The following is a 23,821-nucleotide window of genomic DNA, read 5'->3' on the forward strand; positions in this document are numbered from 1 at the left end:
CAGAATATCTTAACAACAAATTAAAAGTAAGAAAGTAAAGACTGTTCAAGTAATTTTTATGCTATAATCGGATTGAATAAGGTACACGACTGAATCGACTTATCTAATAAGAAGTTTAAAACATGGTGGATAAACTATATCCCTATATGAATACTAGTACTTGAAAAGTCTGCAATCCAGTGTATAGTCAAACAAAAGTAATACTCCTAATTAATAATATTAGAGATAATTAAGTGTTTCCTTAGTAAGTGATCTCTTATTATATTTAAAATACTAATTTAATTATACTAAAAAATCAATCACAAATTATGTATAATCTAAAATCAAAAGTGCGAGTAATATGAACGCAGGGAGTATAAAATATGCAAATCATAAGATGGTCAAGGTTAATAATCCATTTGCAATATTTGCAAGCTAGAAGTATTATACTGTACAAGATATTTGTTGATTTCCAGTTCTTCTGACCTAGATTATGCGTAGGCAGATATAAGAATAAATCATTTAATAAGCCTAAATACATGTTTGTTGAATATAGATGCATTCCGAAAATTTGTTGCACATTATGATAGAACCATAGACATTGCCAAACAAATTGAACAGTATCACCTAATTTATAATAATAAAAAAAATCAACAGCACATACAAAATTGTTAATTTATAATTGCACAAACATTTGACTCGAAAGCATACCAAATTTGAATTCCAAACTTCGACCCAATTCTGAGGAAAATAACAATACACTACTCTTTAAAGCGTCCATCAATTATTGACTTATTATTTTAGTTGTTTAATTCTTGACTAGAACATTTCTGACTTCAACAATTCTTTAAAAATAATGTGTAAAACGAATGCAATTGAATTTATTTATTTAATACAGTATGCATAATTCATTTAAACCAAATTAAATTTTATGGAGTGACACGTGGTCGCCACAATTGTTGCAAATGGAATCAGCCTAACTTTGTAATATTTGCAATCAAGTCCTTAAATTCTATATACCAATCTATTTTAATGCTTTCCTAAATTCTATAATTTCTAGCTGTTATCTGATTTCTAACATACTAATTCCATCAATTAGAGAATATAAAAAATAAAAAATAGAAATTAATGTTAATTAGTGAAATAACTCGGGTATTTTAGGGTGGTTCAAAAGTAAATTAAAATGAAATTAGAGGGGCTGAAAAGCAATATTTTGAAACTCAAAACATCATCGATTTGCACAGTTGTCAGTTGGAAAAACTAGAAAAAAATATTAATGGCTACCAGAATATGTAAATGACGATGCTGATGAACTGAGTTTTTGTCTGCTTATGAAATTTGGTTGTAGCTTTCATAATCCTTCGGCCTATAGCAATTATAAAACCTCCTAGCCCGGCTTCACTATCTTTCTGAATTTTCAGCTCCAAATTATTTTTCGTTTCAAATTCCATCCACCACCAGTTCATCTCTTTCTCGATTCTTCCTTTTGGCCGATTAGTGCTAATCGTTTTCTCATCTGTAAGTTTCTGGCTTCACTGAACCGTGGTTTCAAGTTCATTTATCCAGCAGATCCTCGTTATTCACTCTTGCACGTTTTGGAGCTCTTATTTTGTAGTATTAATTTATTCTTTGCGTGTCTAATCTTTTGAGTTTTTCATTGTTTATTTTTGCGTGAAAAGCATGGAGATTTTTTTTGGTTTTTATTTATTATTGTGGGGTTGACTTGATTTCGTGTTCATTTTACCCTGTTTTTTGGCTCTTGGAGTGGGGTGAGTGCGTTCAATTTGGGCGATTCAATCAATTTGAGAAGTGAGGTGTTGTTAGAGTTGTCTGATTTGTTTTTATCATGCTATATCTATGGAGTGTCTTTGATTAAAATTGTGCAGGCTAACAGTTTTTGTGCTGAAAGTTGATAGTTAATTATTTAATTTGTTTTGTGTTGGTTTAGGAGGGTTAATTATTTAATTTGTTTTGTGTTGGTTTAGGAGGGTGGAATTTGATACTCTGCGGAGTAAAATGGCGACTGGAGCTGTTCCAACTTCGTTTACCGGTCTCAAAAGCCGGGATCATCGTGGCTTGGGGTTCGGAAAGAGTTCCGACTTTGTTAGAGTTTCTGACTTGCAAAGGGTTAAGTTTGGCAGGAGCAAGGTTGCAGTGATAAGAAACTCAAGCAACCCTGGTTCAGAAACTGTTGAGTTCAAGCCAGCATCGGAGGGAAGCCCACTGTTAGGTATCTTCTTCTTATTTGCTATGCTACTACTTCTGGATTCTGTTCTTTAAGATACGATATATTCGCTTTTTTATGACCAGATTGTGTGTGGACTTATATTCGTAAGTTTGAGTTTGGTCTAAAAGCATTTTAATCCAGTCACTCCTTAATATATTGATTCGCAATGATGTGGTTGGGTTAGACATCTGATCCGTCAAGTTTGTGAATGCAGTTCCCAGGCAGAAGTATTGTGAATCCATACACAAGACAGTCCGGAGAAAAACCCGCACAGTGATGGTTGGAAATGTTGCTTTAGGTAGTGAGCATCCCATCAGAATTCAAACAATGACTACCACAGATACAAAGGATGTTGCTGGCACTGTTGAGCAGGTTCCACTATAACTGTTTATTAGTTCTCTTCTTTTCTTAATGTATAAATTGGAATATTATCTAGAAAACATGCCATGTAGAAGATAATTGATCAATCTCCAGTGGTTTTTATGTTTCATATCGTAAACTAATTCTGCATTTTGTCCTGTTGTAAGATGTGAAATTCTGTTGAGAATTATTTAATAGAAGATTTCTAACTATTTTGTGTCTTCAATACTTTTTTTTGCAATCCTTTTTTTTGCCTTTCATTCATCTCATTGAACCTTCAACCTGCAGGTTATGAGAATATCAGATCAAGGAGCTGATCTTGTTAGAATTACGGTGCAAGGAAGGAAAGAAGCAGATGCTTGTTTTGAAATTAAGAATACCCTTGTTCAGAAGAAGTAAGTTTTATATTGGGTTGAATCATAGTATTCATCACAACTAATGCAAGTAAAAGTATTTAATAATTTATACCTTGCAGCTACAATATCCCTCTGGTGGCTGACATTCACTTTGCTCCACCAGTGGCTCTGCGAGTTGCTGAATGTTTTGACAAAATTCGTGTTAACCCAGGAAACTTTGGTACTAAATTCACTACCATATGCTTCTTTGAAATTATATTTCTCTATGAGATACAAATGGTTCAAGTGTCAGATCTAACTCCATAATATATTTTAGCTGATAGGAGGGCACAGTTTGAGATACTAGAATACACTGATGATGACTACCAGAAAGAACTTGAGCATATTGAGAAGGTCAGAGATAGACTTCACTTGCTTTGCTTCATTTTATCTTGCAAAAGACTTGTCTACTTCTGAGTTATAGCCATCTATTGTTATCCAGTATTTTGTGAGAAATAATGATCCATCTTCTTTCCGTGTATTCTTAGGTTTTCACTCCTTTGGTTGAAAAATGCAAGAAGTATGGCGTGGCAATGCGCATTGGAACCAACCATGGTAGTCTTTCAGACCGCATTATGAGTTATCATGGAGACTCGCCCAGGGGAATGGTAAGTACCTACCTATTTCAGCACTTGGAATGAGTTATGAACCTATACTGGTTCTGGTGATGTATATACCTTCGCTCGTGCAACAGGTGGAGTCTGCATTTGAATATGCAAGGATTTGCCGAAAATTGGACTTCCATAATTTTGTGTTCTCAATGAAAGCAAGCAACCCAGTTATTATGGTTCAGGCGTACCGCCTCCTTGTAGCTGAAATGAATGTTCTAGGATGGGATTACCCATTACATCTGGGAGTAACTGAAGCTGGTGAGGGTGAAGATGGAAGGATGAAATCTGCTATAGGAATCGGAACACTCCTTACAGTATGTCCTTTTACATGCTTTTACTCAAAATAATATAATGCAAACATTTATCCTGTTTTCTTAATTCAACTTTGACAAAGAATCTAATATTTCTAATTTGTCTTAATAACAGTCTAATGACAGTACTTATGTAGTTAAATTATTAAAACTTCACTTGCATCTGATCTATGTTGATGCAGGACGGCCTAGGTGATACCATTAGGGTTTCTCTAACTGAACCTCCAGAGGAGGAGATAGACCCCTGCAGAAGATTGGCTAATCTTGGAATGAAGACAGCTGAACTTCAGAAAGGAGTGGTATGACCTCAATGTTGACTAGCTATGTTTGCTTCTATAGTCCTAAAATGTACTTACACAATTTGGACCTTTTATTGTTGTTGGATTCAACCAGGCACCATTTGAAGAAAAGCACAGACACTATTTTGATTTCCAACGTAGAACTGGTCAACTTCCCATTCAAAAGGAGGTCAGATTTTATTTCTATGGTTTATAATGAATCTTTTTAATGAGTTCCTGGAGTATCAGATCTCATGATCGCTGATATTGTTTTTCCCATGCAGGGTGAAGTGGTTGACTATAGAGGTGTGCTTCACCGTGATGGTTCAGTTCTGATGTCAGTTACTCTGGATCAGTTGAAGGTTTGCTGCTATGCTCTTATCATATATCTATATTTTCTTGACTAAAGCGATCCGGCCTTTTTTCTTTTCGATGATGATGTGGGAGATAATAGTGACGTTTTCTTTCTTTTCCCCTTGGTCTGGAATTATTTACCTTCTATTGTCCTTTTCATTGTCTTTTACTTTGAGAATTTTGCATTTTTGTTGATTTTCTTATGATCCCTATCTTCCACTTTCCCTTGTAGTCACCAGAATTGTTATACAAGTCCCTTGCAGCAAAACTTATTGTCGGAATGCCATTCAAGGTATGCTCAAAGTTCCACTCTCTCTCAAGGACGCATTATGCTCAATTTTCTTTGGGGAGATCTCATTTAAGAAATTAAATACTGATACAGGACCTAGCCACTGTGGACTCAATCTTGCTGAGAGAACTTCCCTCGCAAGATGATAAAGATGCTGTAAGCCTCCTTCTGCTAACCATAAGACTATGCATTAAAATAATTCGTTTCATATTCTAGTGTGTGTGGGGGGGTGTTTCTCTTCATATTACCAGAAAGATATTGTTGAATTTTGAAGCTCCAAATTTCTTTTGGTGTTCCATAAGCCATGCTAATGACTTAAATCACCTTTTTCTCAATCTATGACCAGAGGTTGGCACTCAAACGTCTGATAGATGTTAGCATGGGAGTAATAACCCCTTTATCAGAACAATTGACAAAACCATTACCCAATGCTTTGGCCTTGGTAACTCTCAAGGAATTGTCATCTGGTGCTCACGAGCTTCTTCCAGAAGGTACACCATGCATTATAATGCCAAAAGCTTTCTAGGTTTTCACATTATTAAAATGCTAGTAGTCATGCTAATTTACCTATGTTGATTCAGGTACACGTTTGGTAGTCTCTGTGCGTGGTGATGAACCCCATGAAGAGTTGGAAATTCTGAAGACTACTGATGCTACCATGATCCTTCATCACATACCATATTCAGATGAGCAAACCAGCAGAGTTCATGCTGCTAGAAGGTAGTTTCTGAGACTATTGGTCCCGTTATTGGCATTTTAGTTTTAGCAGTGAATCCCTGTACGTTTCACCCAGTCTTCTTAGTTGAGGATCTTCGTCTCTGCAGGCTCTTTGAGTATCTTTCTGAGAACTCGCTGGACTTCCCAGTTATTCATCACATAGAGTTCCCAAAAGGAATCCACAGGTATCTATCCGGCAAATTGAGTTTATTCTAAGTGAAATTCAGATTTCAGATCATAGCTGACATTAATTCTTATATGGGCAGAGATGACTTGGTTATCGGTGCTGGCACCAACGCAGGAGCGCTTCTGGTAGATGGACTAGGAGACGGTATTCTATTGGAATCCCCGGATCAAGAGTTTGAGTTCCTCAGGGATACTTCATTCAATTTGCTACAAGGCTGCAGAATGAGAAATACAAAGACGGTTAGTATATTGGTTGCATAAGGAAGAAACCAAATCAATATAGCTGAAGAATAATCACATTTCCTTTTCTTTGTGGAAATGATATCAGGAATACGTGTCATGCCCATCTTGTGGAAGGACATTGTTCGACCTTCAAGTGATTAGTGCAGAGATAAGAGACAAGACATCTCATTTGCCTGGTGTTTCGGTAATTAATAGTTCCTCAACACTAAGCTCAACGAATCAATATTCATCGAGGGTGCATTTATCTTCGAGAAATCATATGTAGTGTACGTGTAGCATCTAAATCCTCCATGTCTTCTTTTTTTATTTCTGTACAGATTGCAATCATGGGTTGCATTGTGAATGGCCCTGGAGAAATGGCTGACGCAGATTTTGGCTACGTTGGCGGTGCTCCTGGAAAGATTGACCTTTATGTTGGCAAGGTAGGCCTAGTCCATGAGCTTTCTTTCGAAACTTATGTGCCTAAACTGAAACAGTGATAATGTGATGCTTGAATTTACAAAACCATGAATAATCTACATAGAAAGCATAGGATGAACTAGAATTTGTATTAATGAAGAAGAAAAGAAAAAACCTTTATGGCAAAAACACTGTGAGGTCTATCTATTCCTCTCTTGTTCTTCAAATGTTTGCTCCTGGTGTTGCATTTGTGACAAGTCTTGTGTGTTTCAGACTGTGGTGAAGAGAGGTATCGCAATGGAGGGTGCAACAGATGCACTGATCGAGCTGATCAAGGAGCATGGTCGGTGGGTGGATCCACCAGTCGAGGAGTAGAGGTCATAGGTTCTAGCATTGAATTTCTAGAGAAGATCATCTGCTGCTCAAAGCAATACTTGTGCATGAGGATGTGGTGATATAATACATATTTTGTGTTTTTTCAATATTTATGATAAGCTCCTTTCACTATTGTTGAAAGAAGAGCCTCATACCATTAGTATGACTATAAAATAATTGAATGAATGCAAGAGAATGATTTCATCACTGCCCAGTCATCATCATCTTCTGTGCATATCTGTTCGCTTTTGAAGATTAACATTTCTCTAATTCACTCAGTTGAGTTATAATTAGAGCCAAAGTTTGTCCCATGTCCTTCACGGAAAACGTTGTACCAATGAATCAATGACATAACTTCGTTCTAAAGGGAAAAAGATGTAGATGTGATAGAAATTAAAAAAAAAGTGTTACTGTAATTGCAATTTTTTAAAAATATTGGATACTCGATTCACATAATTTAGATATAAATCCATTAAAAATTTGGGCAATTACTTAATGAAACGGTGTTGATTAGGATGCTTGTTTCCGGTAAAAGATACTGCTTGCCTAGTGTTGGTGGATTTAGGAAACATTCACTAATATTTTAAGAGATAATAATTGATAATATCACCAATTTAGATTATTTTGCGGTCATAATAAATCTTACATGTCATTTAAGTGGACATTGACATAACATCTTATGTGGACATTTACGTGACATAACTAACTTTATAATAACTTAATTAATATGATTAATACCAGAGGCCTAATCAGCGGATAAAAGAATATTTTATCATAAATTAGACCATCTCCAACTACCAAAACTCATTTTTGCTATAGAAAATTTCTCTTACCATACACTAAACCCAAACTTTATTTTTTGGTTTTCCGATGGAAATATGTCAAATATGGTGCTACCGTAAAAATTTTGTGATACATATACTAAGAAATGGTGTAAATTTTGAATTATGTATAAATGATTGGAGTAAAACTAATTTTTGATGTGACATATACTCTAAAATGAGTTTTAATATGGTATATATGATTAGATGGCCTTCGAACCGATTAAATTAATTTCCCGAGATCTGCCGTTTACCGTGTTATGAAAATCATTTTTGGTGTAGAAAATTTCTTTAACACCAAACTCAAACCTATTTTTAGGTATTTCTATGGAACAAACGCTAAATGTAATGTTACTACAAAAATTTTGTGAGACATATACTTAAAAATGGTGTAAAATTTGAATTTGATGTAAATGATTTGAGTAAAATTATTTTTTGGTGTGATATAAACTCGAAAATGAGTTTGAGATTAATATAAATAGTTGGAGATGACTTGGTTCCGTGATTAGTGACTGGATCGGAGATTGAGCTAAAGGATAAGGTTATCTCTCTCTTTCTCAATTTAAAAATTTGTGTAAGGATCTGATTTTTTATTTTTTATTTTTGTCGTTTATTCGATGTGATATGCAGATTCAAAGAGGGCTGTTGATAGGCTTTACAAGAGTTTAATCATGGATGATGGGAGGATTTGTGCTTGCTCAAGGAAATACTTGTTTGCATTCGAGAGAAACGGAACCATCGCGTGGGCGCTGCACTTGAACTATACTTGCAGTTCGAGTATAACTCCGGTTCATGGAGGATCAAGCAAGGCAATGAATCAATCAATCCATTGCATTTGTATTTCTTAAAAAAGAAGAAAAAAGAATTCATTTGCTGATGAGTATAATTTACTATTTGCAGATATATTTAGTTGCAGAGAACAAAGTACTGAAAATCTATCCTCCAAGGATTGGAACTAATGAAGCTCCTGTGGAAGTATTCTTCGAATGTGCAGAAGAGATCATTGGGATCGCTGCAAGCTTATCGAGCTCTTGTGTGCTCATCAATGTCAAAAATAGAGGGCTGTTTGCTTATCGCTTGTACCCCATGATGACTCGAACCCCCGACCTATTGGTTAGAGGGGAAGCGTCTTACCTAGGGACGGATCTATATGGCTTTCACAAGGGGCAAATGCCCCACCTAGAAAAAATTCATGTATGCTATTTTTAATAGTTAATTTTATTTTTGCCCCTTCTTAATGTATTAAAATATCTTTATGTATAATTTTGCCCCATTCATGTAGAATTCCTGGCTCCGTCAACTGATGCGCATCATTGTCGAATTGTGATTCTAATCTATCGCTGTAGCAGCTGCTAAAAGGCTGGAACTCAAGTCTTATTGGATAAGAAATGTGAACTACTACTAGATTCCATCTCAACACTTTGATATGCAATGAATTAAAACGAAGCGTCTTCTCTAACTCTAAGATTGAGGATTTCTGGGTTTGTAGTTGGATTGAAGGAGGGAATACAATGCAATAATAAAATTGATTTTGAGATCTGCAGGCAAATACACGTGACAACATGCTGTCGAATTGCAAAAAATACAATTTCTCAATTGTTGTATTCACTGCCTTTCCAAGATTCAATATCCGATTCCTTTGCATTTGAGAAAAGGATGCCCAAAGGTTGAGAAAATTACACAAAATCCAAAAATTTGTGACTTAATTAACTATTTAAAAATTTCTTAAATTAGTGATATCAACAGCTCATTTTAATGGTAGTATATTTTTTTATAGCTAGTATATTCACATTGTCCAACCCATAGCTAGAGATCCAATCACATTATCCTCGCCTACATCTACAACTACATGCATGCATGATGCAGACTATAATTTTCATGTTTCATTCCCGTATTTAATGCACTATTTTGGGCAATGAAAATGGCAGACTCGAAAATCAGCATGAATGAATATGAAGGAGTAGAATTGCACAACTTTTTGTAGCATAGTAATATTCATAAAGAATAAAGCAAAATTAAAGTCTGAACAGTCAACACTAACCAATGAAACAGAATAGCATCATAAATCAACATGTTTTTGTTCATCTACAAAAAATCTGTGTGATCGGTGTAGCTGTAGCGCGCGCGGCGGATGTTCCGCTGCCTCTTCTTGTACACCACCGCCGCCATCCCTACCACGCAACCTGCAGCAATCACTCCAACCGCGATCCCCGCCTTCTTTCCTCCGCTCATTCCTTCCGACTCTTCCAAATCGCCCTGCTCGGCCGCAGGAGACGGAGACTCTTCGTAGTCGCCGTCTTCATGCCGTGGGAACGGCGCCGGAGATGGTGAATTTGGAATTGGACGCGACGGAGGAGAGTTTGGCGCCATTGAAGGTGGGGAGATAGCTAGCTGCGGAGACGGAGAAGGGGAGGATTGAGGAGCGTGTGCTGAGAATGTGGAATTGGGGAATAAGAGGAGAGCGAAGAAGATGGTGATTAGAGGAAGAAGATCTGAAGCCATATTTAATTTGGAGACAGATCTGAAGAAAAAAGTTATACAGAGATTGTGATAGAAGAAGAAATAGTTGGATGAGAGATAGAGAGCGGTTTCTTCTGCACTCTCACTTTAATGTGTTAGTGGGAAACACCCTATATATACACATAAACTCCTTGCCTATATAAAAATATATAATCTCACTTTATTAGATAAAAAATATTTTAAATAAAAAAACAGAGAGAGTAGTAGTAAAGTAGTAATGACGGAGGATAAAAGTTTCAGATTTGTGTCCAACGTGATGCAGTCTTAAAATTTATATTTATTTGCCTATAAGAAAATGGTGAGAGGGGCTAGCTTTAGATATAAGGAAAAGAGCCAACTGAGTTGCCCAAATATGTTGACTTGTTATCCTTATTATCTTAATTACTTTCATAATATTTTACTAAACGTATATTAAAAATATCTAATACTACCATTACTGCATTTTAATGAAATGAACATTATATAAGAAATTTGAGAGAGTTAATATTAATAATGATATAGCAGTAGCACCCAACCCACCTTATTATGTGATGTACTTTGCTTACCCTCCAAATAAAGTTTGTAATTAAGGAAACCGACTGTGGCTTGAATCTTAATAATTTCTTAAACTGTTGAATTTTAATTATTTAACACTCCTATAACGTTTACAAAGATCAAGAACGATCCATCACATATTTTTCATAAATAAACAAATGTTTAGTCAACTTCTAAACGTTAAAATCACAAATGTTAAGTCTGTCACATGAGGTTTTCTTACAAATGAGTTTTCCTTGTCACCTTTGTCAAATACACTCATTTTTCTAGTGCGATATTACATTCCAGTTTAAGTAAACTCATAGATAAAAAAATGTTACTTCACTGTAATAAATTCACTCAATTTTCAATTAACTTTATAACAGTTTCTTTGATCTATGTCAATCCAAAATTTTGTTTAGTAAAAATGGTGAAAAGGACCTAAATATCCGAAAACATTGCAAAAGTAACTCAAAATTGATGAACACTTTGTTCACAAATCTCAGTAGGTATTTTTACTGAGTTATCGAAAAGTGCATATATCCTAGAAACATTTTCTGTAGTTTACTCTATTTATGAAAATTGAAACATTGCTAAAATTTCTGTTCAAAATATTTATAGCTAGCAAAATATCTACATTTATGTTCTTAATTAGAACACTCATATAAATGAAGTAAAAAAGATTAACTGGACTTTGATACTCTTAAGCCGCGCTCTAAATCAGTAATATTAGATACCCCATTACTATTTGACAAATCAAATCTAACAACTTATAAGCTCCTTAATCCAATATATTTTTTCACAGTTCTCTATCGAATTTGTAAAACTGAATTACCCAAACACTTGAAAAATGTATAAACCTTTGAGATATTATATCTTATAATCTCTTGAAACATTTCATAACTTGTTGGAACTTATAAGTTATCTAAAATAAACTTAGCAATGTACCCTTGGTCTAAAAACTTGATCATATATAACCAAAACTGGTAATTAATTATTCAGCTTCCTATTAGCACAATCAGACTAGAGAGACTTTGTCGAAATTGAGTAAATAGTGTCTATAGCTCATCTTTGACATCACTGGAGGAGGTCGTCGCATCTTCCTTGGTGTGAGAATCGTCAGATGACGATGCCGGAGACGAGCTAGGTTTAGATAGCTTAAACGGGACAGAAGCATGCTTCTTGATGAACTTGTAGAACGCCACCACTGTTCGCTCGGACTCAACTGGAATCTGCAAAAGTCGAAGCAAACGCAGGTGTAGCTCGTACAACAGCCAAAAAAAAAAAAAAAAAAAGAACGAGGCAAGGTATTGGTTATATGGCTTACAGGATCGGCACTCTTCTTTCCTGCTGGGAAGAAGACAATTGTGGGGTATCCCTCAGCCTGCAAAAAATGTATGAAAAACCTCAAAGAATTGACGGTGATACTAAAATATGACACTCAAATCCAGGAAGGAGGCTAGTCAAAATACCTTGGCTCTGGGGTGTTCATTCGTGGTTCCATCCATTTTCGCCACGACTAGAGATTCAATACCACGCAAGTGGTTGGCGAGTTTGTTGTATGTTGGTTCGAGAGATTGGCAATGACCACACCACGGTGCATAAATCTACATAGTACAGGAAAATATGTTAGTGAACTAGAAAACCAATCATCACAGAAGCTATCGTGCTACGGTCAATGTCAATATTGCTACCTCAAGAAGAACATCTTTAGACTCATCCAAAACAATATCATCGAAATTGTCCCCAACAACAATTTTTACGTCACCATCATTCTGCAACATGAAACATTGGAGAAAAGTTGATCAGAACACTAAAATGAAAATTTTAATCAGATTAAAAGAAGCAGCCAGAACTAACATTCTCGGGAATTGGGTCTGATTTGTAGAATGGTTTGAGCTTGTCTTCAACAAAAGCCTCCCCGAATGTCTGATTAAGTGAATAGAGTGGCGTCATCAAGACAAATGACATTTCAAAAGGCGATGATAGTTGACTCGCATATATAACAACACACAACATGAAACAGAACCAACATATAAAAATGCAAATAAGAGTATTTCTACCTTTATTGTCTCTAGAGTAACTTCCCCGTCAAAGATAAATTTCTTAGTCTCCTCACTTGCAACATAGCCCAAAATCTGCAGGAAGATTAAGAACAATTGACTATTCGAAGTTTCCCAATAGGTAAGGCACACATAAAGAAAAAGAGAAGTTCAAAATCAAAGTTACTTTTGGATCGTCTCCAGTGATTCCAAAATAATCTGCCACAGGCTTCCCTACTTCTTCATTGCCAACATCCACATATACAAATATCAGCTGCAGTAAATTTTGAACAGGTTATGAAAAAATAGATATAATATATAAATTTGGTAATATTAGTAAAAGTCATGATCTTGATATATGAACTGTCATTAAGAGTACTAATTTATTTTTTGAGAGTTTGAGTATGCTCTTGGAGCATAGTGGTTTTATCAATGTCAAACATAGAAAATTCCATGAAAGTGATATACTATTATGTTATATATCCAAAGGTTGCAACTTCTACAAATTGGGCAATAATATTGATGAAAAAAAGAAAAAAAATCGTACTAGTTTAATAGACAAAATTTACTCCTATGTGAAATCCCCAACACTGCTGTTATAGATAGATTGTTAAAAGGCAAACATTACGATACCTTTCCCTTGAAGAGATTTGCAGCTTCTTGAAATGCTTGAAAGGCCTCTTGTGAGTTATTAGACGTGGCAAAAAGCAAAACCTGAGTTTGTGATGTAGGAGCTCAGTTTAGTAACAGTGACAACATAAAGCCATACAAATGAAAATTGAAACATCACAGAGAATGCCAAAAGACAGTTGTGCGGAGGTTTTACTATAAATATACATCCTTGTAACTGACCTGCTTTTTTATTGGACTCTCAAATATCATTGAGGCACTTTCTCTGCTAAAAGTGATCACAATAGGAAGTTTGTTGGCAGAGACGAATTTAGCTATTGCAGACTTTTTGAATTGGCCATCTACACAAAGTATCAAGTGGATTAATTCAATCAGAACACCGGCTAGCAGAAAGCTGAGAAAAAACAGGTGTATATCGGTTACTAACCAAAATGTGTCACTTTCTCCGCCTCTTTCTTCAATAGGACTATTGCAGGGCGCTTAACGTCAGCTTCCAAGTTAAACAGCTTTGCAACATTAGGATTTGCAGTTTGGTAAAAGTTAACATCATCATCAAGCTTTGACGCAGCTGCAAACTCTTCACTGTCAGGACCCTGTTGCAAGCAATAAGAAATCATGTTTAGAATGCTTTTGTCTCATAGGGGATACTCTATCCTACACCTGATAATTTACTCACTCATGGGAATATAATCAGTTTGCAAATATATATAAGAAAAATTACAGCTTTATCACAATTCACAAAGGAAAAGTATAGACAAAAGAAAAACATGACCATATTAAGAAGGCACTGTTAACTGAACAGGGAAGTTTATAGATTTAAGCAGATGCGTAGACACTATCATCAATATATCATAGAAAAATCAACAATGTAAACATGAGCGGAAAAGTAACTATGTGCACAATCCCGCATATAATCAATTAATACATTTATAAGAAAAAAGGCCTAGGTAAGTAAGTAGCTTACCACCAATGAGTCGAGGAAGGCCAGAACAACCTTCTCCTCAGACGTCAATATACGCTCGGCATCCTCTGTTGTAGTTATGTTAGATACGCCAGGTCCAGTTTTCTTCTTGATCCAGGTAACAATAGCATCCCTGCACCAAGATCAACCTTTTATTTTAAAACTTTTGAGAAGAAGAAGAATCACAAAACAATTAAATGTCAACCTCGAATCATCATCAAGCATATAATCAAATGCAGAGTGCTTGGACAGTTATTTATAGTCTGACCAGCATTCACATGTTAGACATGACAAAAGAAACAATGCATGATAAGATGTAGTGCTACTAGCGATGAGGTATCTAAGAAAGACAACAGAAATTGAACTACAATTATTAGCTCACAATTATGAACTCAGGCCTTGAATTTGAATTCATCCAAAACAATTTAGCTAAGAATCTGATGCAGTATTTGGTGCTAAAAAGGCTAATTTGAAGTGGATTCATGTTGATAGAACTATGTTGAAAGTCCTAAATTGGATGCCTAAAAAAGTAGGGAAATAAACTACTCCTATATTCCAATTCTTCAATAACATAGCAATACACTAGTTCTGTAATTCGGAAAGTACACAAGAATCCGCAATTGAGAAATCTAGTTCGAACGCTCTCACTGGCAAATCAAAGTGAAAAATCGAATTAAAAATTACAAAAAGACTCACTTTGTACGTTGACCGGTGTAGGTTTGGTGCTCCCCATCCACAAAAAACAAAACAGTCGGAAACCCCTGAACTTCATAATTCTCCGCGAGCGCATTCTCCACCGTCGCGTCGACCTTAGCAAGCTTCACATCCGCATCCTTAAGCTCGGTAGCGGCGGCGGCGTACTCCGGCGCCAGCTCCTTGCAGTGGCCGCACCAGGGCGCGTAGAACTCCACCATCACATACTTATTCTCATCCACGAAGCTGCTCAAATTGCGGTCCGTCAAAACCAGAACATCCTTGTCATCAATTGCAACACCCCCTTGGTCGCCGTGGCCGAAATCGGAAGGCACATCGAAGTCGTCGTAGTTCTCGAAGTCCTCATCTTCTCCGTCGTCGGAGTATTCGTCGTCGGAGAGAGGATGGTCGTCGGGCACGGCGGATTCCGGCTCCTCGAGGAAGCTGAGGTCTTCGTCGTCTTCGTCGGCGGGGGAAGAGGCGAAAACGGGGGTGGAAAGGAGGGAGAAGAGGAGGAGAGAGGCGAGTAGGAGTGAGAGAGTGAGGTTAGTCGTCGCCATCGCGGATGAGTTTGGATCTTGGTAGATCTCGGGTCAGATTTATGCCCGCGCTGGAGCGTCTAAAACTGCGTCGTTTTGTAATTTAGAAAGAATGGACTTATATACTACTCCATATGAGGAATTCGAAATTAACCAAACCCAACCCCATCAAGAATATAATGTAAATCGGCATTATTAGCCTTCATCCTCAGGTAATACAGTTATTGCCATTGGTGTAGGTAGAAATCATCTAAAATACTACTCCCCTAATAAATGAGAAATGGACAATTTTCTTAGTACTAGTACATCTTCTACTACATTAGGGTTTAGGAGATTGTGGTGTGAGTTTCATAAATAATTAATCAAAATGATGGAATCTAAGGGAAGGGTTGTGGATGGCCGCATTGCCAAAGCCATACATCATCACAAGTGTCGTCATTTATTTTCGATCGGCTCTTTTTTTCTTGTTTCTCCCACTCGTTTCTTCATATCTCACCTTGTTTCTTTCAAATTTTCGCCTCCTACAACTCATACAGCCTTCTTCATTAATCTAACACTGTGACATGTTGATGAACAATCCATGGAATTCAATTGCTAATATTTTCAAAAATCCAGTGTTGAACTTTGAATATGCTACTATAAACTTCCTTGCGTTCCAGCCTACTTTAGTTTCAATTTTTTTTGGCTCTGAATTCTGATAATCAACATTAAGGAAATCATGATATAATAATGACTTTAAGCTTATTTTTATGCTTTCTAATATTTTAAAATAATTTCCCCTCTTTGATACTACTGTCTCATAAAAAAAACTCCACATTTTGAAAGAAAAGAAAATCACCCAAGAGAAGCAATATTTGAAATAAGCTTTTCTTGGTAACTGTATACTCTTTCTTGCGAGCTTTGGCTGATAATATTAAACTGTTGTTGATTCTTCTGAATTATTAATAGATAGTGAGAAGCTAGTATTTTAGAGTTTTTATATTCACATACTTGTGTTGAATCTGTTTTTAAGATGAATTAAGTGTTAGTCAAGTATATTCACATACTTACTATATATAGACACCAATATAGTTCATTTCACATTGATATTTCTGTTTACATATACCTTGACTATTTTAGCAAAGATAATTAGTACTGGATGCAATTTCCTTGTTATTTTATTTAACTTGTTTTAACCATCCAAATCCATTTTCAGTTCACTCCAATTGGTGTGTGCAATTGTTCACTAAATTAGATTGACAGCATGATGAAATAAACAGCTAACTGTACTAGATAAAAAAAGTGGGACAGAGATAGAGAAGAAAAGAAATGTCTAGCATGCCAAAACAGAGTCCACCACCGAGCTATTATATGGTCTAACCACATCACACATGATCGGGTTGAAGACCGTATTTGGCTCTCTCTGCATTGACTTGCCTCATAAATATCACATAATAAACTCCTGCCATGAAGAGTATACCAAAAATGAAGCCTACAGGGATCCCAGCTATGCCACCAGCTGCAAGAGCTCTGGATCTCTCGTGGGCTGAAGCGGACTGCCTCGTTGCAGCTACGAAAGAGCAGTCTGGTAAATTACACAGGTTTATGTTTGGCTGTTGTGTTTTTGGGTGAAAGTACACGTACATTTCAGGGGATAGCACGATAGGGCTATTGTGGTCCTCGAGGCCATGGACTCGAAGTTCACCTGAGGAAACCGAGAGGACGAAAAGAGCGACAAAGACTAGAGAAGAGGCCATATGATATGATCAGGTTAGATATGTTTGAATGTGGACTTGTGCTTTATAGAGGAAATTGTTGCTTGTAATCGAATCTAGTCTTGGAGTTGGCTCAAGGGATATGGGAATTAATCATGTTCGTACTGACTTTAATCATCCTTCTTTATTTATAATCATGATATAATGATAATCTACATATTTTCATGATATTTCATTACCTGGATTTTAGGCCATATTGTTGTACTAGTATGTAACAAAATGTGCAGCATCAAATGGACTAATATGAAAAAGTTAGCTTGAAGAAGCAGTAAAGGTTGATAATAATGGAAAGGATTAATTGGGTGCACTTGTAATTGGAATTCCCTTGCATCGTCACCTGTCCACAAAATTATTACCAAATGTAGTAAAGCCATTCCATTATCCATTATCCACTAACCCCAATTAAGGTGAATGTGTCCCAACACTTTTGCACTTTGTTCTAATTACATTTTCACTTTTATGAATATATGTTTATAGGTGATGATGGTTATGATACCATTTGTATCACAATCTAGATTCATAAATCTCATAGGTTACCTTTTCACCGGTAGAAATTAAAAATTATGTTTATATGAATGCTTTTTATATATACATTGATGCTTCTATGTTTAGGCTTCCCAAATGCTTCTTTGCGACAATTAATATTAATATAAAAATCAATAGTCTTGATTGTATAATCTTCGAGATCAGTGATGCAGTTATGTTTTGCATGTCATACGCATATCTAGCGTTCATCTTTTCATTATTCCATACGGTTTCAATATAGTGTGTGTAGATTATTATTTTACATAGTATTTCCTAAGTTTTTTTTTTTTTTTTACATATTTCCAAGTAATTGAGGTGAACTTTGCTCCAAAATATTAAAGTGGGTAGTAATAATTTACATACTTATGATTTTTCTAGGCCCAGTTTTAAGAAAAATTAAATCAAATAATTCAATTAGCAGGTATTCTTGTTTTGGATGAAGGCCCAGAACTACACTGGAGAGAAACTTGGACTGTTTCCGGGTCTTTCTTTAGCACACACAATCTGAAAAAAATGTTCTAATATAAATAAAATATTAATGATAGGAATCATGTGTTTAAGATCGTCTCATGAATATTTGTGATTGTGGTTAAAATTTGCATTCAAATATGATTAAATATTAACATACTTAAAGCCACTCTGCTGCTAACCAAAATTAAATTACTCAAATTTTTTACTTCAAAATAAGTTTTGATGAAGTCTTGGTCTTCTAGGTTAAAGTGAGAAAATAATTTCTAATATTTAATGTGAAAAGCATTTAAGTCTCTGAAAAACCAAATCATTCCAAAAACAATTTTTTCCTCATTATTCTAGTAATAGTTTATCAACAAACTTTTATACCTATGCATGCATATGAAGTTACTAGCTTCATTAGTCATTACCAATTTACCATTGTTCTAGTCTTTTGTGATATAAGTGAACTATAAAATATTGACTCTGTATAATTGGGTTTGCATATTTTCATAGTGTAATTTATTGGTACCAATAAGCCTCGGACATGGAGGTAATCACATTTTTTATCCTTTTTCATGATTTAATATGAAAATACTCGTAAATAAAAATGCCATCAATTATTTATCTAGCTGGTAAATTAGGACCGACCATATCATCACACACTTTTAATTAATATCAACCTTTCTTTCTTAAATCAAAGTTATCTTCATTCTCCACCACAAAAATTTTTGTAGTGACGTGTGTTTTATGATGGTAATTAATTAGACTATTATCGCATCATATCAACAACCTCGAAATCCTGCATAAGCAACAAGATATACTGGAATCATTTCTTGTTAAAGTTACACATTGAAATTGTATAAATTTATTAAATACACTAACAAATAAGCAATAAATCATCAAAACATCATTTCTAGATAAAGATAATGTATAATTGAGTCCCTTGTTTTACACTATATAATATAATGACGGTTCTTGAAGTTCCTTCCACAACCCATTTGTATTATGCGGAATATTTATTTGGGATATAACTTTGGTTTTTTAAATTCGGGGCAGACAAACAAAATTTCTTTTGTTTATTTTGACGGTTCAAAATTGCAATGTGTCACTTCTCTAGCTAGTTCGATCGACCAAAAAGAAAAAAAGAACTAATAGTGGATTTAAAAATTAATTCATTTGTGGTTATTAATCACACACAATGACACAAAACATATCTTCACAGTAGATCTTACTCTATTTTGGTTACAGCGCCTTACATTGTATACGAAAAATGTGTCACGCTTTATCTAGAAAGATCAATGTGCTCATTTATATAATTTAAATGTGTAATTATTTGATATAGTAACTTGAGTAATTGGTGAGCATCTTATAGTACTCCTATTTAATTAATGATGATTATAATCTTTCCAAATTATCAAATTAAGCATATATATATGTTATATGTATGTCAACCGTGCGAATTGGTTTATCATTATTTGCATTTCTTGGACACTAAAGATTTACACCAAAGGAAATGGGAAACTGAAGATTGAAAGATGGCAAGACATTTAGACACTAACTTTAAAAGGAATTTCTTGTTTAAAGATAACCGAGATATTTATTGGTGATCAAAAGGAGAAAATACAACAACAAATCTTCGATACAAGGAAGCCAAAGAAATTACAATGGATCAAATGTGGATTAAAAAGGGACAGCATAAATGGATATTTACAATGTGACTGTAATTTTCTCCTCGGATAATTATATATAATTAAGTTCACTGCTTCTGAAAGATCCCAGAGCTTTAATGGCTCCTGCCCTGAATATGAATTGGTGGTAGAACGCCCGATGAATGGTCCAACCCAGAAAATCCAGTGTATTTAGAAAAATTATTATACAAAATTGCTAACACTACTACATATGTTTGTACTTGAGCTAGCTATAATCTTATCTTAGTAAAATTAGTTACTCTAGAATATATGCATTCATTTGAAACAAATGTGAAATGAATTAATTACCTGGTCATCCCAGACTTTTTCTTGGTTGTAGATGACGGCGGCACCAAAACTCCGGTGATGGGGATGGTGGCCAGGCAAATCCAACGGGAACATGGGAGTCTGGTGCACTTCTCTTAGGATGAGTAAGGTGCCGATAATCTCAGCGCTTAAGCCGACGCCCGTGTTGTAGCCTTGGGCGAGCTGGTTTGCGCCGCCGCCGTATGTGTTGAAGTAGGATTTCTGGAAGGCCTTCACCAAGCCTACGCCACCATGTACATAACCGCCCTAATCAGCGACACCTTTAAGCCGGCGGTGCAGTAGACGAGGATGAAGATCATGCCGCCGAACGCCCAGGCGATTCCGCTGCTCTGGTGCTTGTAGAATGGTGACGTAGAGGAAGAGAAGGACCATTTGGTGAGCTCGTTGAAGTCCACGAGTCCTTGGCGGAGAACTCCGGCGCCGCGTGTTCAACGTCCTTGGTCATGGCTGTGTGATAAATTATATGATAATGAAGATGAAGATGGTGGTGTGAACTGTGAAGTGAGTATTTATTGAGGGATTGTAATTTATAATTTGATTAATTAGCTTTCCTTATTTGAGTAATTAAATATGATTAACGAGAAATTAGAAGGCGACAATTACAGGTAAATTGTGGGTTTTTCTTCGCTTGCACGGCCCACAATCTTCGTCATCAAAGCCTATCTATGCTCTTATAATTTGCTTTTATATATCTATATGAAAATAATAAATATACACGTATTTTCCCTGGAAGATAAGGTATCGAAATTTTAAAATTGTGTCAACGGTTATCAAGGTCTTCCATGAAACAATGCTATTGATATAATGAAATTAAACGTTTTCTAAATGAAAAAGGAAATCATACTTAATAATTAATATTAATTGTGGTATGTGATTCTGTGTGAAATGTCAATTTGATCAAAATTTATGCTCTATTTTAATCAAATAATGGTTGCACGAAGTAAATAAATACAAGAGGAAAAAAATAGGGAACACACTATCAATTATAGAACACAAATTCGTCTAATAATTAATTTCGCAGTTGAATTCGTTGAATAATAGTATATCTGTGTAAAAAAGAGATTTTATATTGATAGTCATAGCTGGAAGTATGTATAATCAGCTATTATAATTTTAAAATGGTCATGTTTTGTCATGATCTCAGCTTAATTAGGAGTAATGTACCATGTGTGTGACAGATTTTGGCCAGAAGAATTTATCTGTGTATTATGTTTAAAATAGTCATGTTTAAAAAAAGGTTTTCCTACAACTTCATGCATGTAGCCGTATATTACTATGATTTTTCGTTATTATTGTGTCTTGGGCCCCGATATTATTAAGTTTATTAATTACTCCTACTCTTTATATTCTTAAAAAATATGAATTTTTAAAGATACACGAATTTTATAAATAAATATTCAATTCATGGCCTGTGATCAATTTTGGGTTATATAGGGATGATACATGATTAATAAAATAATTATTTAATTTAATTATTACCTTGGCTGTACCAGTTATCTAATCACTTAAATAAGATGATTACTTTAATTATAACCTCAACTGTAACTTCATTATTTAACAAATACACAAATTTTAAAATACTTTCACAAAAATTATTGTATCCTCGAAGACTCAATTCTTTTATTCAAAAATTGCTCTTTGTTTTCTAAATACACTTGCAGAAATTTTTATTTTTATTTTTTTTCTATTTCACATACATGTCTTTGTACACACTCCAAAAAAATAGTATTTTTTAACATTTTCTATCAACTTTCATAGTACAAAATATGAAAAAATATTTGTTAGGAGTGCTTTTTTTTACTTATCTTTTTTATTCATAAAAATTTACGACCGCTACTATTTAACACCCATACTACTAATTAATTACGTGCTGGTTCATTTTTACTATCTTTAAAAATAAATATTTAAGTAATTAATAAATAAGTTATTATGAATTTTGATAATATTAAATGTGTAAATATCCGTAGTAAATTTAATTTGAAAACTCCACTCTTGATTTTTAAAAATCTACTACTTGGTTAATGTCGTCATATCTCGCCATGTTGATCCGCCGTATACTCCCTCCGTTCCAAGATAAGTGACTTGTATTCCTTTTTGGGGTGTTTCACTATAAATGACCTATTTTCATTTTTAGCAAAAAGTCATCTCTCTTACTTTATTCTCCACCTATTTTATTCTCTCTTCTCTCCTCTATTTTTCCCTCTCTCATACTTTACTCTCTCCACTTTAACTTATTTAAATATCATTCCTTAAATCCCGTGCCCAAAAGAAGTAGGTCACTTATCTTAGGACGGAGGGAGTATATTCGTATGGCTGGTTTTTGGTCAGTTGTGGCAAGCCGTCATACGCCATTAACAACATTGATTTTCACTATAGCTGGCAATTGAGTCTTTAATTTTTGGTCAATTTTTATTTGGTTGTACTTGTTTCGAGTCTGAATTTAATTAAGTATTTCAAAAAGTTGGGTTTTTCGCATGAACTTTAGAATTGATAAATAATATCACGAATTTATCCCGGGTTTATTTTTTCTCACGAATGAAAAAATTCCCACAAATAATATTATGATACAGATTTTTTTTCATAATTTCTCGACAACAATTTGAGAGCTTCAAGTTTTTCAATCTTTGAAGATAGTTTTTCTTGAAGCACACCATCCAAAATTGTTCTTCAATCTATTAAAATAACATGAATTTTTTCATTTGTGGGAAAAACAAACCAAAAATAAAGTTTGTGGTATTATTTGCTAATTTTAAAGTTTGTGGGAAAAAACCAATTTTTTGAAAGTTTGATGATATTAGATGTGAATTATTAGATGTCAATGCCTCTGTTGTGAGTTTTGCTCTGCTGGAGATTGCCTCCCAACTTTGGTGCAATTTAAATAACTTAATTAGGTAAAGATGTAAAATGACAAGAGAATTGGCTATGTAGGAGGAGGAGGACCGAGCATGGACCCGCCCTGTCCTTAACAAATTAACACTACCCACTAACAACCCGACATGACCAACTCTTATCATGATGAGGACACTAATTACTTCTGGTTTAGTCGTGAAAACAGTAACCTATTTTCGTTTTTGTGTAATACGAGTACATCATTTCTTTTCAATTTATTTTCATATTCATGGCCATAACTCCACCATCTGTCCACGATTAATTCCACATCATTAATTAGTACTAGTATTAACGCACATATTTCCTTCACGTTTTCTTGTAGTTAAGGGCGTTAGTAGTACTATTTTTTGTAGTTTAATTTCTTTTCATTTAAAAAATCATTTCTATTTTTACATGATAAACCTTTAATTAATAGTACTCAATATTTTTTTCTATTTTCTGAAAGCATTACTTTAATTCAATTGTTGTACTTAGTAATTAAATAATGATCAACTTCATTGAAAAACAATAGCTATATACTCTCTCCGTCCACGAATAGGAGTCGCATCTCTTTCTAACACAAGTTTTAAGACATGTTAAGAAAAATAGGTGAAAAAAAGTTTATGGTATATAATTTTAAATGATACTCGTGATCAGTAGACTGAGTTAATAGAATGTAAGGTTTTTTTACCATTTAAAGTAATAATGAACCGAGAATCTTATTCGCGGACAGATAAAAATGAAAAAATGGAACTCCAATTCA

At 34.8% G+C, this 23,821-nt stretch overlaps 2 protein-coding genes, 1 long non-coding RNA gene and 1 pseudogene across 7 annotated transcripts; 2 read left to right on the plus strand and 2 right to left on the minus strand.

Moving 5' to 3' along the window:
• The first annotated feature begins 1,275 nt into the window (after positions 1–1,275).
• HDS (4-hydroxy-3-methylbut-2-enyl diphosphate synthase) lies at positions 1,276–6,931 on the plus strand. 4 transcript variants are annotated; one of them, XM_048085164.2, is made up of 20 exons: positions 1,276–1,497; positions 1,965–2,209; positions 2,421–2,578; positions 2,855–2,961; positions 3,042–3,142; positions 3,239–3,315; positions 3,450–3,569; positions 3,656–3,886; positions 4,066–4,182; positions 4,277–4,351; positions 4,446–4,523; positions 4,748–4,807; positions 4,898–4,960; positions 5,151–5,295; positions 5,386–5,524; positions 5,629–5,706; positions 5,788–5,947; positions 6,036–6,134; positions 6,268–6,372; positions 6,623–6,931. In XM_048085164.2, the coding sequence occupies exons 2-20, from the start codon at positions 1,996–1,998 to the stop codon at positions 6,722–6,724; spliced, it is 2,229 nt and encodes a 742-aa protein (XP_047941121.1). In that variant the 5' UTR covers positions 1,276–1,497; positions 1,965–1,995; the 3' UTR covers positions 6,725–6,931. The 4 variants fall into 4 exon arrangements, with proteins under 4 accessions (XP_047941121.1, XP_088914847.1, XP_088914848.1 ...); XM_089058721.1 differs by lacking the exon at positions 1,276–1,497 and adding an exon at positions 1,530–1,593; XM_089058722.1 differs by lacking the exon at positions 1,276–1,497 and adding an exon at positions 1,549–1,567.
• A 1,044-nt stretch (positions 6,932–7,975) lies between these two features.
• Positions 7,976–8,845, plus strand: LOC125191221 (uncharacterized). 2 transcript variants are annotated; one of them, XR_016130561.1, is made up of 3 exons: positions 7,976–8,086; positions 8,176–8,354; positions 8,446–8,845. It is a non-coding gene; the product is annotated as an uncharacterized LOC125191221 (long non-coding RNA). The 2 variants fall into 2 exon arrangements; XR_016130560.1 differs by lacking the exon at positions 7,976–8,086 and having other exon boundaries at positions 8,093–8,354.
• A 2,576-nt stretch (positions 8,846–11,421) lies between these two features.
• Positions 11,422–15,502, minus strand: LOC125190917 (protein disulfide isomerase-like 1-4). Its single transcript, XM_048088340.2, has 12 exons — positions 14,908–15,502; positions 14,215–14,344; positions 13,678–13,843; positions 13,473–13,591; positions 13,254–13,334; positions 12,808–12,894; positions 12,642–12,716; positions 12,439–12,507; positions 12,273–12,353; positions 12,051–12,185; positions 11,906–11,962; positions 11,422–11,810 (listed from the first exon to the last, which is right to left on the minus strand). Exons 1-12 carry the CDS (start codon positions 15,462–15,464, stop codon positions 11,637–11,639), a joined length of 1,731 nt encoding a protein of 576 aa, XP_047944297.2. The 5' UTR covers positions 15,465–15,502; the 3' UTR covers positions 11,422–11,636.
• Positions 15,503–19,750: 4,248 nt separating this feature from the next.
• Positions 19,751–20,647, minus strand: LOC125190203 (aquaporin PIP2-2-like; annotated as a pseudogene).
• Positions 20,648–23,821: the final 3,174 nt, after the last annotated feature.

This window comes from Salvia hispanica, chromosome 5 (genome assembly GCF_029641045.1).
Source record: "Salvia hispanica isolate PSC_SH4W2 chromosome 5, Shi_PSC_v1, whole genome shotgun sequence".
NCBI classification, from domain to species: Eukaryota; Viridiplantae; Streptophyta; class Magnoliopsida; order Lamiales; family Lamiaceae; genus Salvia; species Salvia hispanica.

Excerpts from the sequence above, each read along its gene's own strand:
- HDS (XM_048085164.2), top strand. The coding sequence starts at position 1,996 with ATGGCGACTGGAGCTGTTCCAACTTCGTTTACCGGTCTCAAAAGCCGG. Across the intron at positions 2,210-2,420 it reads GGAGGGAAGCCCACTGTTAG|TTCCCAGGCAGAAGTATTGT; the intron begins GTATCTTCTTCT and ends TTGTGAATGCAG. Across the intron at positions 6,373-6,622 it reads TTGACCTTTATGTTGGCAAG|ACTGTGGTGAAGAGAGGTAT; the intron begins GTAGGCCTAGTC and ends TGTGTGTTTCAG.
- LOC125190917 (XM_048088340.2), bottom strand. The coding sequence starts at position 15,464 with ATGGCGACGACTAACCTCACTCTCTCACTCCTACTCGCCTCTCTCCTC. Across the intron at positions 12,895-13,253 it reads CAAATCTCTTCAAGGGAAAG|CTGATATTTGTATATGTGGA; the intron begins GTATCGTAATGT and ends AATTTACTGCAG. Across the intron at positions 11,963-12,050 it reads ATGAACACCCCAGAGCCAAG|GCTGAGGGATACCCCACAAT; the intron begins GTATTTTGACTA and ends CATTTTTTGCAG.